This window comes from Vipera ursinii (assembly GCF_947247035.1).
Source record: "Vipera ursinii genome assembly, chromosome: 15".
In the NCBI taxonomy this organism is placed as follows: domain Eukaryota; kingdom Metazoa; phylum Chordata; class Lepidosauria; order Squamata; family Viperidae; genus Vipera; species Vipera ursinii.
Window position 1 is genome coordinate 4,538,551 of NC_139528.1, and position 14,070 is coordinate 4,552,620.

Below are 14,070 nucleotides of genomic sequence, written 5' to 3' on the forward strand. Positions count from 1 at the left end.
AACTTCCAGTGTTGGAGCATTCACAACTTCTGGTGGCAAGGTGTTCCATTGGTTAATTGTCCTCACTTTTAGGAAGTTTCTCCTTAGTTCCAGGTTGCTTCTCTCTTTGGTTAGTTTCCATCCGTCGCTTCTTGTCCTGCCTTCAGGAACTTTGGAGAATAGCTTGATCTTTGCCCAGATAATATTTCGCTCGCTACTTTCGTGAACCAAGCAATGCCTTTTCTCCAGAGATCTGCAAAGCGTTGGCAAACAACGATGCCCGCCAGACAGTCTGGAATGAGCATGCAAGGCACAGAATAACACGGGGGGGGGGATTCAAAAGAAAACAGAACAGAAAGAGAGACTCTCCCCTTAACTGTATCCTTAAATAAATAAATAAATAAATAAATAAATAAATAAATGAATAAATAAATAAATGAATGAATGAATGAATGAATGAATGAATGAATGAATGAATAAATAAATAAAAACAAAAAACCAGAATACCGAATCTGACCAACAGCCAAGGAAATTGACTGATTCACCCAAAGGGAATTGACAGGTCTGTGGGAATGCTGGGAGATCAGATTGGCTGTGGGTGGAAAACCATTGAGAGGAAAGTTTTGCGTAATTGCCAAGCGTGTCCGGACATCAAAGGCAATCTCTTTGGCTTAGTTTTACAGTTTGAAGGTGCCTCCCTCACCTGTTCGAAACCAGCTCGTGAAGGACCAAACTGGGGGAGTTAAACAATTCCGGGGCTCCAAGTTTCTGTGCCAAGACCTGCCTTGGATCCAGCTACCGTCTCGTTGGGACATGGAAAGCAGCAAAGGATTGCGTTTTTTAATCTCCTGCATTCTGATAGGTAAGCTGCATCTTCCGGATTTATTTCTTCGCCATGTCTCCGTTTCTTCAATCTGGGGCTTTTCAAAACTTGGCAGCTTTGAGATGGGTGGACTTCAGTTCCCAGAATCCTTGGCCCGGCTTGCTTTCGGATGGGTAGATTTTGACCCTACCACCACTCCCGAATCCCCCCAGCTAATGTCTTTTGAGATGGGTGGATTTCAATTCCCAGAATCCCCCAGTTAGCTTTTGAGGGACTTCAAGTCCCAGAATCTTCCACCCAGTTTGCTTTAAGACATGTAGATTTCAGCTCCCAGATAAACCCCAACTAGCATGCTTCAAAATGGGTGGACTTCAACTTCCAGAATTCCCCAGCCATCATCCTGATTAGGGAATTCTGGGAGTTGAAGTCCCCGCCCCACACACACACACCTTAAAATGGCCAATTTGAAAATTTTGGTTTAATAATTCTTGGAAACCTGGAAAGAGGAGCAAAAGGTTGGAACGGAATGGGGCCAAGACACCCAAGGTCCTGTCTTAGGACATGAAATAAAAAGGCTTACTTTCCGAGAAAGAGGCAGTGTGGAGTAGTGATTAGAGTGCTGGATTAAAAAGATTTGAGTCCACTTCCCTTTATCTCCCTCAAAAGAACTATTATGGAGAATATTGTTATTGTTATTCCAGGACAATTGTGTGCATATTATGATTATGTTCGGTGCTTTTTCTCACTGGGAACTGAGAGACGGACCAGATACAGAGAATGTTAGACAGAGAATTATTTATTTATTTTATTTATTTTAATTCCATTTATATCCCGCCCTTCTCCGAAGACTCAGGGCGGCTTACAAGCTTAGCAGTAGCCTTCATTCTATGTATATGCCTGCTTATTAGGGCTTTCACACACACACCCAAGCGGCATTATTACAAAATTATGAGTAAATAACTGAGGAATAACTCAATAGCTGCCCCTATTTTAAAGGATTAGTTATATTCAGACACTGACATTTTACTTGAATCCGCTGGGATTATATCGTAATTTTCCTTGCACAGCCATTTTCGTTTCTTAATTTCTTTGCCATTGGGTAAATGAAAAAAAGGAAAGAAAACCAACTTTTTAAATCCTCTTTTGTTTTCTTTTTGAAAAGTTATGCTTCCCTTAAGTGAAATTCCTTGTGTGTCCAATCACACTTGGCCGATGAATTCTATTCTATTCTATTCTGTTCTATTCTATTCTATTCTATTCTATTCTATTCTATTCTATTCTATTCTATTCTATTCTATTCTATTCTATTCCATTCCATTCCATTCCATTCCATTCCATTCTATATTCTATTCTATATTCTATTCCATTCCATTCCATTCCATTCCATTCCATTCCATTCCATTCCATTCCATTCCATTCCATTCCATTCCATTCCATTCTATTCTATTCTATTCTATTCTATTCTATTCTATTCTATTCTATTCTATTCTATTCTATTCTATTTTCTATTCTATTCTATTCTATTCCATTCCATTCTATTCCATATTCCATTTCTCTCCTCTCTTCTCTTCTCTTCTATTCATTTCTCTATTCTATTCTATTCTATTCTATTCTATTCTATTCTATTCTATTTTTTGTATTCATATTCTATTCTATTCTATTTTCTGTATTCATATTCTATTCATATTCTATATTCTATATTCTATTCTATTCTATTTTTTGTATTCATATTCTATTCTATTCTATTCTATTCTATTCTATTCTATTCTATTCTATTCTATTCTATTCTATTCTATTCTATTCTATTCTATTCTATTCTATTCTATTCTATTCTATTCTATTCTATTTTATTCTTGCCACGTTCCTTTTGTTTCCTTGGCAAGTGCACAAAATTTGTTTGTCTTGGCCTTTTTCCAAGACCTCTTGCAGCTTCCCAAATCTGTCCCTGCTAACCTTGCCCAAGTCAGCCAAGGTTAGCTAGATGTTGCCTCATTTCAACCGCCTCAGCTGCACGATCAGATATCGCAATATTTGCCCACTCATTTCCTCCATCTCCAATCTGCCGGAGGTTGAACCGGAGGCAAAGCTGCCGGCTCTGAGACCCTCACTGTATATAAATCCTTTCAATTGGGTTTTCCAGAATCGTCCAACAGATGAACTACGATTCACCCACACAACAATCCATTTGGGTGGATTTTATTCCCCTCCTTTTTGTGACGTCAAATTCTGCTTTGTTGTTGCTGCCTCCAAACTTGCACTCCAGCCTCCGTGATTTGGTGAAGTGGGCCCAGTCAACCCCCACTTCCTTGCAGATGTTTCATGATCCAACTAGATCAGTGCTAGAGTGGGAGTGGGTTCGCACTGATAACGTTACCTAGCCGGGTCATGAAATGTTTGGAACAAAACAACCCAGCTCAGAGAGCATCAAAGACACCACAATGTTTCTCCTCCTCCTCCTCCTCCTCTTCCTCCTCCTCCTCCGATTCCACAATCCCTTCTAGCACGGATGGTGCAACCTAGCTGGCTTACGAAATGTCTGCAAGAAAATAAGCAAGCTCAGAGAGCACTAAGGACCCCACAGTCCTCCTCCTCCTCCTCCTTCACTCCACAATCCCCATTCTCGTCTAGTTTGAGTAATGAAACATCTTATAAGAAAATAAGCAAGGTCAAAGAGCACTAAGTAAAGGTAAAGGTAAAGGTAAAGGTTCCCCCGCACATGCGTGCTAGTCGTTTCCGACTCTAGGGGCCAGTGCTCATCTCCGTTTCAAAGCCGAAGAGCCGGCGCTTGTCCGAGGACGTCTCCGTGGTCATGTGGCCGGCACGACTAGACGCCAAAGGCGCACGGAACGCTGTTACCTTCCCACCGGAGTGGTCCCTATTTTTCTACTTGCATTTTTACGTGCTTTCGAACTGCTAGGTTGGCAGAAGCTGGGACGCGTAACAGGCGCTCGCTCTGGTACGCGGCACTCGGGATTCGACCCGCCAAACTGCTGACCTTCTGATCGACAAGCTCAGCGTCCTAACCCACTGAGCCACCGCGTCCCACTGAGCACCAAGGGGCCCGCAATCCTCCTCCTCCTCCTCTTTACAATTCCCATTCCCGTCTAGCACGGATGAGGTTATCTAGTTGGGTAAATGAAACGTCTGCTCAGAAATCACCAGGATCTCCCAGTTTCAACCCTGAGCTACAAATATTCCCTTCCATTGTGATACTTACCGTAAAATTAACTCACGGAAACATAACGAACCAGGTTAAGTTTCGCTGGCATCTGGAAGCCGCAGAACAGCTTCCCTGCTACGGAGGAGAAAATGACCAAGTTCCTGTAAACAAAGAGCTTTGCAAAGGGATACCCTGCCATCATCTTAATTATTAGACACAGCGGAGAAACGAGTTACAAGGCGATCGCTAATGATCGTTGCAAGGCTGGCATTTATCTTTATCGTCCGCCGAGATCTCACTTGTTGAAGCCTTTGGGATGACTAAGATGAACAAAACAATGCAGGCAGGAGATCCGCCACTTTTGACAAGCCGAGACCACAATCTCGACAGGCGTGGAGTTTTCTCCCTGGATTATTATTATTATTATTATTATTGGGGGGGACCAGCAAAATAATTGGCATATTTGGGATAAGGTTTTAATTTTGCTGGGAAGCCCAGAAGTGATTTGGCTTTTAATGGAAAGGCGGGATTAAAAAAAAGAAAAAAAACCAACTTGGCCTCGTTTCAAAAGGCTTAAAAGGTATTTTTGGGGGAGGGTGGATGTTGGGAAGAGCGAATTTTTTTTCTCGTGTGCTCGGTCTTCGGGAAGGTGAAAGGAAGGAATATAGGTATTCCTCATCTTGCGACAGTTCGTTCAGTGGCCATTCGAAGTTACCACAGTCTTGCCCAAAGGACCTAAGGATAGTTTTGCAGAGTTTCAACCCCGAGCTGCAAATATTCTCCTTCATAATTACGTCCGCTGCATCGTCCCCATCGTTGCATGATCAAAATTCAAACACTTGGCAACTGGAGTGTACTTAACACGGTTGCAGCGTCCTGGGGGTGGGGCGGGGGGGGGTCACGTGACCCCCTTTGGCAACCTCCCGACAAGCAAAGTCAATGGGGGAGCCGGATTCACTTGAGAAACGGGTGGCTAACTTATCAACTGCAGTAATTCGCTGAATAAAGTCATAAAATGGGGGGGCAAAACTCCCTTAATAAATGTCTCACTTAGCAACTCTTCGGTAGACCGCTTCTGAAGACCTGGCTTGCTCCCAGGTTGACGTCCGCCGCTACCTGGCTTGTTTATTATCTGGGAAAGAATAACACGGATTATGAAGAGGTGGGAGGAACATGTGAATACGGGAAGCTGTGAATACGTCACCAGCTTCTGTTTTCCATAAGTTGTCTAGCTGGTGGATTGGGGGAATTTAGACAGATGTACTTTATCTTAAAGGGACGCAGTGGCTCAGTGGGTTAGGACACTGAGTTTGTCGATCAGAAGGTCGGCAGTTTGGCGGGTCGAATCCCGAGTGCCGCGTAGCAGAGTGAGCGCCTGTTACTCATCCCAGCTTCTGCCAACCTAGCAGTTCGAAAACACGTAAAATGCAAGTAGAAAAATAGGGACCACTATGGTGGGAAGGTAACAGCGTTCCGTGCGCCTTTGGCGTCTAGTCATGCTGGCCACATGACCACGGAGACGTCCTCGGACAAGCGCTGGCTCTTTGGCTTTGAAACGGAGATGAGCACCGGCCCCTAGAGTCGGAAACGACTAGCACGCGTGTGCGGGGGAACCTTTACCTTTACCTTTACTTTATCTTAATTTGATTATATTGCTTGATAAGCAGGGTCATCTGTGGGGTGGGGTGAAGAGGGAGAGCTCAAATGATAAAATCTGGGTAGGGCACAATGATAGAAACTTTACTCCTTTTGTACATGCACAAAATTCTACATGGCACACCAGAATTTTGGTTTCGTTCAGAAAACCAAATCCTGCAGAAATTCTTGCTGGCCAGGATTTTCTGAATAGGCTGCTGATGCACCAATGGGGTTCACACAGCATGCAATACACCAACTCAAATGGCTCAGCACAACCCACAAACCACAGAGGAACAATGACACTGACGTGTACTAAACTCCGCCGAAGACGTAACCTAGCCTGCGAACGAAACGTTGGGAAACCAACCCACAAGCTCAGGGAACGAACCACCAGCCCCACAACCCACAATGCTCCAAGGGAGCGTGTGTGAAACCGGAACTGTGCTTACAGCCTGACTTCACCTTTCCTGTGCTTTGCCAGCCTGCAAAGATTGTAAAGGCAAGGAGTGGTTGTCATGTTGCAAAGCGTTGCTAAACGAGGCAGTCGTTCGTCGAGGGCTATCTGTACGGAGGAACCCCCAAGACACTTGGGTGAATCAGGACCTGGAGAAATTCGGAATTTAAGTCCGTCCCCAAGGAAATGGGCAAAGGGGAGGGCAGTTGTGTTAGGAAATGCCGCTTTATTTTGGAGCCAATTTCATAGCGGGGTGTGATTTACAACCTCGTGTGTCTCCCTTTTCAGGTGCAGCTCTGGCTGTCAGGATTAATGAAGACGGACATAAAATCATTTACTTGCCTAAAGGGGAGTCGGTAAAACTGGGGTGTCCCTTTTCTTCAGATCCCGAAGATAACACCCCAGATAACGATTGGGATATTCAGTGGAAGCAGGTGAAGCCAGGACCCTATCCCCAATATAATCCGGTAAGTCAGAGATGTGATTCTTTTTAGACTCCTCCATTAATTGCAATCCATATTGTTATCATGAATAGGATCCAGGTATTTCGTTCGTTTAGCGGCCGTTCAAAGTTACAACGTGACTTGTTCCCTTTCCATTTCTGGAGTTAATTAAAAAAAATATGTATACATTTTCTTAATTGATTTTTCATCCGAAGTCAACGATGCCTGATCAAACTCAGTTTGTTCCTTATAAAATCCATACATTTCACCATCTCTGTCATGTCTACTTTGCATTTGTAAATGTCTCCACCATGCTAGTTTGATACCCTGATTTTCCAGTTCTTGTTTAGCTTTTAAATTTCCTTCAGAGTTTAGAATATCTCTATATGTCCAGATTCCTTTCAAAGTCCACTGAGTTTGGGTGTACAAATGCTTCCGTTGTTGACAACCACCCTGGTGGCTCAGTGGGTTAGGACCCTGAGCTTGTCGATCAGAAGGTCGGCAGTTTGGCGGGTCGAATCCCGAGTGTCGTGTAGCAGAGCGAGTGCCTGTTACTCATCCCAGCTTCTGCCAACCTAGCAGTTCGAAAGCACGTAAAAATGCAAGTAGAAAAATAGGGACCGCTCCGGTGGGAAGGTAACAGCGTTCCGTGCGTCTTTGGCGTCTAGTCATGCCGGCCACATGACCACGGAGACGTCCTCGGACAAGCGCTGGCTCTTCGGCTTTGAAACGGAGATGAGCACCGGCCCCTAGAGTCGGAAATGACTAGCACGCATGTGCGGGGGAACCTTTACCTTTATATGTCCAGATTTCTTTCAAAGTCCACTGAGTTTGGGTGTACAAATGCTTCCGTTGTTGACAACCACCCTGGAATTTTTTAAATATATTTTACTTCTTATTTTTCCCCACGTTGTTATCAAAGCATTTCTAATACAGCGATTTTGAAAATACTTACGGATTTTGATTTTCCCATACCACAAAAAAGCGTGCCACCCCAACTGTAAGTCATGCCCCTCCAGATATAACAACCTTTTGTTTTTAAGAATTATCCATTCTTTTACCCATGTTAACACCGATGCTTGATAATATAGATCAAAATTCAGATGCTGGGCAACTGGCATGCACTTTTGACTGTTGCAGTGCCCTGGGGTCACGTGACCCCTTTGGCAACCTTCTGACATGCAAAGTCAATGGGGAAGCCGTGATACTAACCATGATACTAACTTAACAACTGCAGTGATCACTTAACAATTGAAGCAAGAGAGATCACGGCAAGACTGATTCAACAATGTCTCCACAATCTCGGAGTCAATTGTGGTCATAAGTCGAGATATAAAAGTATAAAATAATTGGAATCATCACCAAGCCACCCAGAGTTGTTGGGCCCGAGCGATGGGACTCGCAATTTAATGTGTTAACGAATAAAATTATGGCCCGCGCCAGGCTTTGAATCTCCCGTTTCAAAAAAGGAACAAAACCCGGGTTTTGAACCGTTCCTGCTAAAACAGGCTAGGAACCGATTTGCAAATACGGTGATTCTCTGGTTCGGGGATAAGCGATAAGCGAGGGAGGGCGGCAAAAGCGCAGGCCATCCAGACACTTGTGTACTCTTTTAAAACAGAGCAAGGATAGGGAAGACAGGAAAAGGTGACATTTCCAGCCTCTTCCCTTTGGCATCTGGTAATCTGCAATTTCAATTAGTTCATTATCTTTTCAGGGCTTGCGATAAACATGGGTGGACTGTGAATTATCTCAATGCTGGGGAATCTTCTGGGAATACCTCAGCTGCAGAATGTTGAATCAGGCATTACCTGTTGCCCGGAATTTATTTATTTATTTATTTATTTATTTATTTATTTATTTATTTATTTATTTATTTATTTATTTATTTTTTTATTTTTTTTATTTATTTATTATTTATTTATTTATTTTTCTTTTGGACTCATGAGGACTAGCCGCTTGGATCTTGCGTCCAGTCGCCAAAACTCATCCAGCACAGTGCCTTTTCCTTTCCCTTATTCTCCTCTGATTTTTTTTTAAATTTTATTTTTATTTTTGCCAGCTCCTGGGTTACCACGACCACCGTATCATCTACCCGGGACCCCCTGATCTCCAGAAGCGAGTGGGCTTCATCTCCTCCAATCCCAGCCTCTACGACGCCTCCATGCAACTCCGCGACCTGCAGGTTAGCGACTCCGCCACGTACGAGTGCACGGTGAAGAAGACCACCGAAGCTACCCGCAAAGTGACCATCACCGTTCAAGGTAAGGCCCAGTGACAGTCGTAAGTGTGAGGACCGGTCGCTTTTTTCAGTGCCTTCCCACTTCCCTCCTTCTCTCTCTCTCTCTCTCTCTCTCTCTCTCTCTCTCTCTCTCTCTCTCTCTCTCTCTCTCTCTCTCTCTCTCTCTCTCTCTCTCTCTCTCCTTTCCTACCCACTTCCTTCCTTTCTTCCTTCTCTCTCTCTTTCTTTCTCTCTCTCATTTCCTACCCACCCCCACTCTTCCTTCCTTCCTCCCTTCCTCCCTTCCTCCCTCCCTCCTTTCCTTGAACTTATTTCTACAAGCAGTCCTCAATTTACAGCCATCCCTTTGGCGAGCATTCGAAGTTACAACGGTCCTGAAAAAAGTGACTTACAACCTGTCCTCCCACTTACGACCGTTGCCGCCTCCGGGGCTTGTGTGATCTCTATCCACGAGACCCTGGATAAGCAAGGTTGATTAGCTTTGCTTCGTGACCGCGTGGCGTCCTTAACTGAGTCATTCGCTTAACAACCGTGCCCCCCCCGCACCAAAAAAACCCCCGTAAAATGGGGCACACGGCTCACTTGAAAGCAGCTTTGTTTAACGGTGGAAATCCTGGTCATAAGTCGAGGACCACCTGTACTCAGTTTCTCAGTTGCAAAGAGAAAGGGGCGCTGGGCAGCGAATGTTTATCAAAAGAATTTCCGCAATTGGTCTGAAATGGGTCTAGGGCAGGGGTAGGCAACCTCGGCTCTTTTATGACTCATGGACTTCAACTCCCAGAATTCCTGAGCTGGCTCAGGAATTCTGGGAGTTGAAGTCCATGAGTCATAAAAGAGCCGAGGTTGCCTACCCCTGGTCTAGGGTTTCCTGCCTGAGCAGGGGGTTGGACTAGATGACCTCCAGGGTCCCTTCCAACATCATCATCATCGTCATGATGATGATGATGATGATGATGATGATGATGATGATGATGATGATGATAGAGCAAAGCCACAGAAGGGGTCTTGTGTGGGGCAGCAGCCATATTAACAAAAGGCCCCAGACCCCCAAATTAGAAAAATCTAACGGGTTTATTTTCTCTGCTCACCTACCCAGAAAAACCAGCCCATCCTCGTTGCTGGATCATTGGTGAGGTCGTCTATGGGGGGGACGTCACCCTTCGCTGCTTAACTTCCACGGGAACCCCGCCGCTCAGCTACCACTGGACCATGGCAAACAGCAATTACGGCGACTGGATGCCCTCAGCCAGTGAGTGTCAGCCTTCCTCTAGCTACTCCTTGGGGAGGTCGGGAGCCAAAGGAGAAATCAGCCGTGAGCATAGACATCCAGCTTACGGAACGCCCTGCCACTAGATGGGAGAATGGGAGAAACACGACAGAGAGGGCGCAGAGATCTGGGCAGAGGTATTAGCTGGGATAAGCTGAGCTTCTGTACTCCGGAGAAGTCTACCCCTAAGGGTTAGATTCCAGGGGCAAAGGAGACACCCGTGATTGCCCCAGACAACTCTATCCTGGTTAGAGGCTGTTTGGAATACTCTGTCCAGTTTTGGACACGCTGGAATGAAAAGGTCAGGGACAACCTGGGGGGGGGAGGAGTCGAAAAACAAGCCAAACCACGTTGAAAGATCTGGACTGTAACTCTGCGGAAGAGGGGATTGAAGGAAGAGAGACGGTCCCAAGCTTTAAATCCCAGAATTCCGTAGCCAGAATGCTTTAAGATGGGCAAACTTTAACTCCCAGAATCCCCCAGCTAGCATGCTTTAAGCTGGGTGGGCTTCAACTCCTAGAATCCCCCAGCTAGCATGCTTTAAGATGGGTGGGCTTCAACTCCCAGAATCCCCCAGCCATCATGAACACACTCCACGTGTGGATGGAAATCTATCTGTACATGCTCAGGAGCAGTGCTTTAATACCACGATTTTTATTTTTATTTTTATTTTTTTTTAAAAAAACACCCAGATCCAACCTCTTGGCTCCCGCAACTCTGTATAACTCTCGTGTCTCCGTCCTTCAGGTCTCACTCCAGGGGATCTCCAGATCCGTGATCTGTGTGACGACCACGTGGGGATCTACGAGTGCAGCGTGGGCAATAACGTCGGCGTGGCTTATTGCTCTGTGGAAATTCAGTTTGGAGGAGGTAAGGCCTGGCGAAGTTTCCGTCCCGGAGACACAACTGCTCAGAAGATACAGTATAGTGCAGGGGTCTTCAAAGTGGGCCCTTTGGTGACTTGTGGACTTCAACTCCCAGAATTCCTCAGCCAGGCTGAGGAATTCTGGGAGTTGAAGTCCATAAGTCATGAAAGGGCCCAGTTGGAAGACCCCTGGGGAAATATCTTTCATCCTGGTGCTTCCCAGTGCTAACTGTTTGATGTTATCCTACTCATTCATATTGTTGCTATTGTTGCTACTATAATGGTTCTGTGTCTTTTTAATGATGAGTAGTTGAGGTAAGTAAACCATTTATTGACTGGAATGTTGTGTAAGCCCCATTGAAGGAAAAATCTTCATTTGGGTCCAGTCCAAGCTGGGAATCAACTACACCCTTCTTCCTAAAGCAGTCTCCATGTTGCCTATTCCCGGCTTGGACTGGACAATCTTCATCATCCCCAGTAAATGAAAAACTGGCTTTAGTGGGAAAGCCTTCAGGAATTGTGGAGCCATACTTGTTACTGTAATTTTAATGTTTAAAAGTAATAGAATATTCATTATTTTAATATCAATAAACTGCTTAAAGTCCACACACACACACACACACACACACACAAAAGAAGAAGATACGGTACAGGTCATCCTTAACTTACAAGCACCATTTAGGTTGCTAAGTGAAACATTTACTAAGAGAGTTTTGCCCCGTTTTCTCGCCACCGTCCTTAAGTGAATCGTTGCAATTGCTAAGTTAGTCACGCGGCTGTTAAGCGAATCTGGCTTCCCCTCTTGACTTTGCTCGCCCGAAGGTCGCGAAGGGGGAATCACGTGACTCTGCGACCATCATAAATAGGAGCCGGTTGCCAAGTGTCTGAATGTTGATCACGTGACCCTGGGGAACGCTGCAACGGTCGCTCAGTGTGAATCGCGGCTGTGAGCCACCTTTGTAAGGGCCGTCGTAACTCCGAACGGTCACTGAACGAGCCGTGGCAAGCCGAGGACCACCTGGGCTGAAAAAAAAGTGACTGCCGACCACTTGTCACACTTAACGGCCGTCCCAGGGGATCAAAAGTCGATCCCGTTGGCGCCTGGCACGGACTTACAGACTTACAGGTCGTCCGTGACCTTCGCCGGTGACCTTTTCAAGGGCTGCGGTAAGCCCCGAACGGTCACTCCACCGACGGCGGTAAGTGGCGGGCTAGCTTGCAGTCCTACCCTGCAGGGCTGTTGTGGCCAAAAAGACTGGTCTGGTTGCACTGAAGGGCGGGATATAAATGGAATTACCAGAGCCTTGGTGGAGCAGTGGGCTAATGCCTCCTTAAGTAACACCAGCTGCCTACAATTAGTGCAGGTTCGAGTCCCACCAGGCTCAAGGTTGACTCAGCCTTCCGTCCTTCCCAGGTAGGTAAAATGAGGACCCAGATTGTTGGGGGCAATTAAGCTGACTTTGTAATAATGCCGCTTGGGGTGTGTGTGTGTGAAAGCCCTAACAAGCAGGCATAGACATAGAATGAAGGCTACTGCTAAGCTTGTAAGCCGCCCTGAGTCTTCGGAGAAGGGCGGGATATAAATGGAATTAAAATAAAAATAAAATAAATAAAAGGGGGCCCCCCGTTTCCCGTCTTGGCTCTGCTGCAGGTTGGGGCCGAGGCTGGATCATCGCGGGCTCCGTGATCATCGCGCTGCTGTCCGCGGCGCTCATCATCGGGGGCGTGATCTGGTGCTGCTGGTGCTGCTGGGGCAAAGCGGGGGGCTGCTGTGGGGACCAGTGCCCCAGCTGCTACTGCGGGAAGGACTACTGCTGGGACTGCTGCTGCCACTTCGGCTCCGAGGGTCCCGAGACGCATCAGCAGTATTCCCAGACGAAGGCCAGCGACATCTGGTGAGCCTCTCGGCCCTGGGGAGGGGGCAGGGGGGGCCCGGGGACCCAGGAGCCCCAGCGGGCCGGCAGAGTTCCTGTCTTCTGGTCCGCACTGGACCGAACGCTCTTTCCCGGGGGTCCAGGATGTCCTCCCGTCTCTTTCTCTTCTCCTTTTTAACCTTCTTCCCTCCTTCATTCCCTGACTTCTTTCCAAATTGCTCTCTTCCTTCCTTCCCTCCCGGATTCTTTCCTTCCTCTTCTCCTCCCTCCCTCCCTCCCTCCCTCCCTCCCTTCTTTCTCTTTCTTCTCCTCCCTTCCTTCTTTCTCTCTCTCATTTTCCTTTCTTTCTCTCATCCCTTCCTTCCTTCCTTCTTTTTCCTTCTTCCCTCCCTCATTTTACTTCCCCTTCGTTCCAAATTGCTTCCTTCCTTCCTTCCCTCCTCCCTCCCTTCTCTTTCTCTCCTTCCTTCCTTCCTTCCTTCCTTCTTTTTCCCTCTTCCCTCCCTCCCTCATTTCCTCACTTCCCCTTCCTTCCCAATTCCTTTCTTCCTTCCTCCTCCCTCCCTCCTTCTTCGCTCCCTCCCTTCTTCTTCTCCCCCTCCCTCACTTCTTCCTCCCTCTTTCCTCCCTCCCTCCCTCCCTCCCTTTTTCCTCTCCTCCATCAACTCAATTCCCTTCGGGAAGCGCTATTTTGGAGCTCACTTTCTGGGTGCCTTGCCAATGGGAGTTGTAGTCCCCTCTTGGGAGGGGGCTGGGCTGAAAAAGGCTGCCCGAGGATGGTCCGTGGTGTGAGCTGCAGCCTCACACTGGCCTTAGCAAAGCAGAGAGACATCCTGGCTTAACCAACGCACCCATTCAGATCCCAAGCCAAGAGGGGAAATCTTTTCAAGGACCCACTTCAATCTAGTCTAGCATATTTCTACAACGTGCCCGGCTTGGACAATCCTTTTTTTGCTTCTTAACCCCAGCCAGGCTCTTGGTGCCTGAATTCTCACAGCCATAAAGGGAGAAATATTCCAGTGCCAGGGAGAAATTAACGCATGGGTGAATAATATAATAATATCCAGAGAGTCATTTTCTTTAGAAATAAGGAGAGACATCTACGGTGATTGGCCCCAAAGGAAGGACACACAGATACAAAAGTGTGGAATAAACAGATGAATAATAAAAGTAATTAGGTTGCTATGGCCCGCAGGCAAGGAAGAGCAGAACCTGTGTTCGTAAATCACGGTTCCTGTTTCACCGTTTCCTCCTAATTCTTGCATGCTCCGCAAAGGGACCCATTAGCAAAATTAAATTTCCTTCTTCTGAGAGAATATAATGGG

The 14,070-nt window shown here is 46.4% G+C and overlaps 1 protein-coding gene across 1 annotated transcript; it reads left to right on the top strand.

The window, feature by feature from the left end:
- Positions 1-255: 255 nt before the first annotated feature.
- On the top strand, positions 256-12,770 carry VSIG8 (V-set and immunoglobulin domain containing 8; the record flags this gene model as incomplete). The annotated part of the gene is given in 8 exon segments (XM_083373967.1): positions 256-269; positions 706-785; positions 788-841; positions 6,343-6,521; positions 8,560-8,761; positions 9,836-9,988; positions 10,754-10,876; positions 12,523-12,770. Coding segments are annotated over 8 exon segments (1,053 nt in total).
- Positions 12,771-14,070: the final 1,300 nt, after the last annotated feature.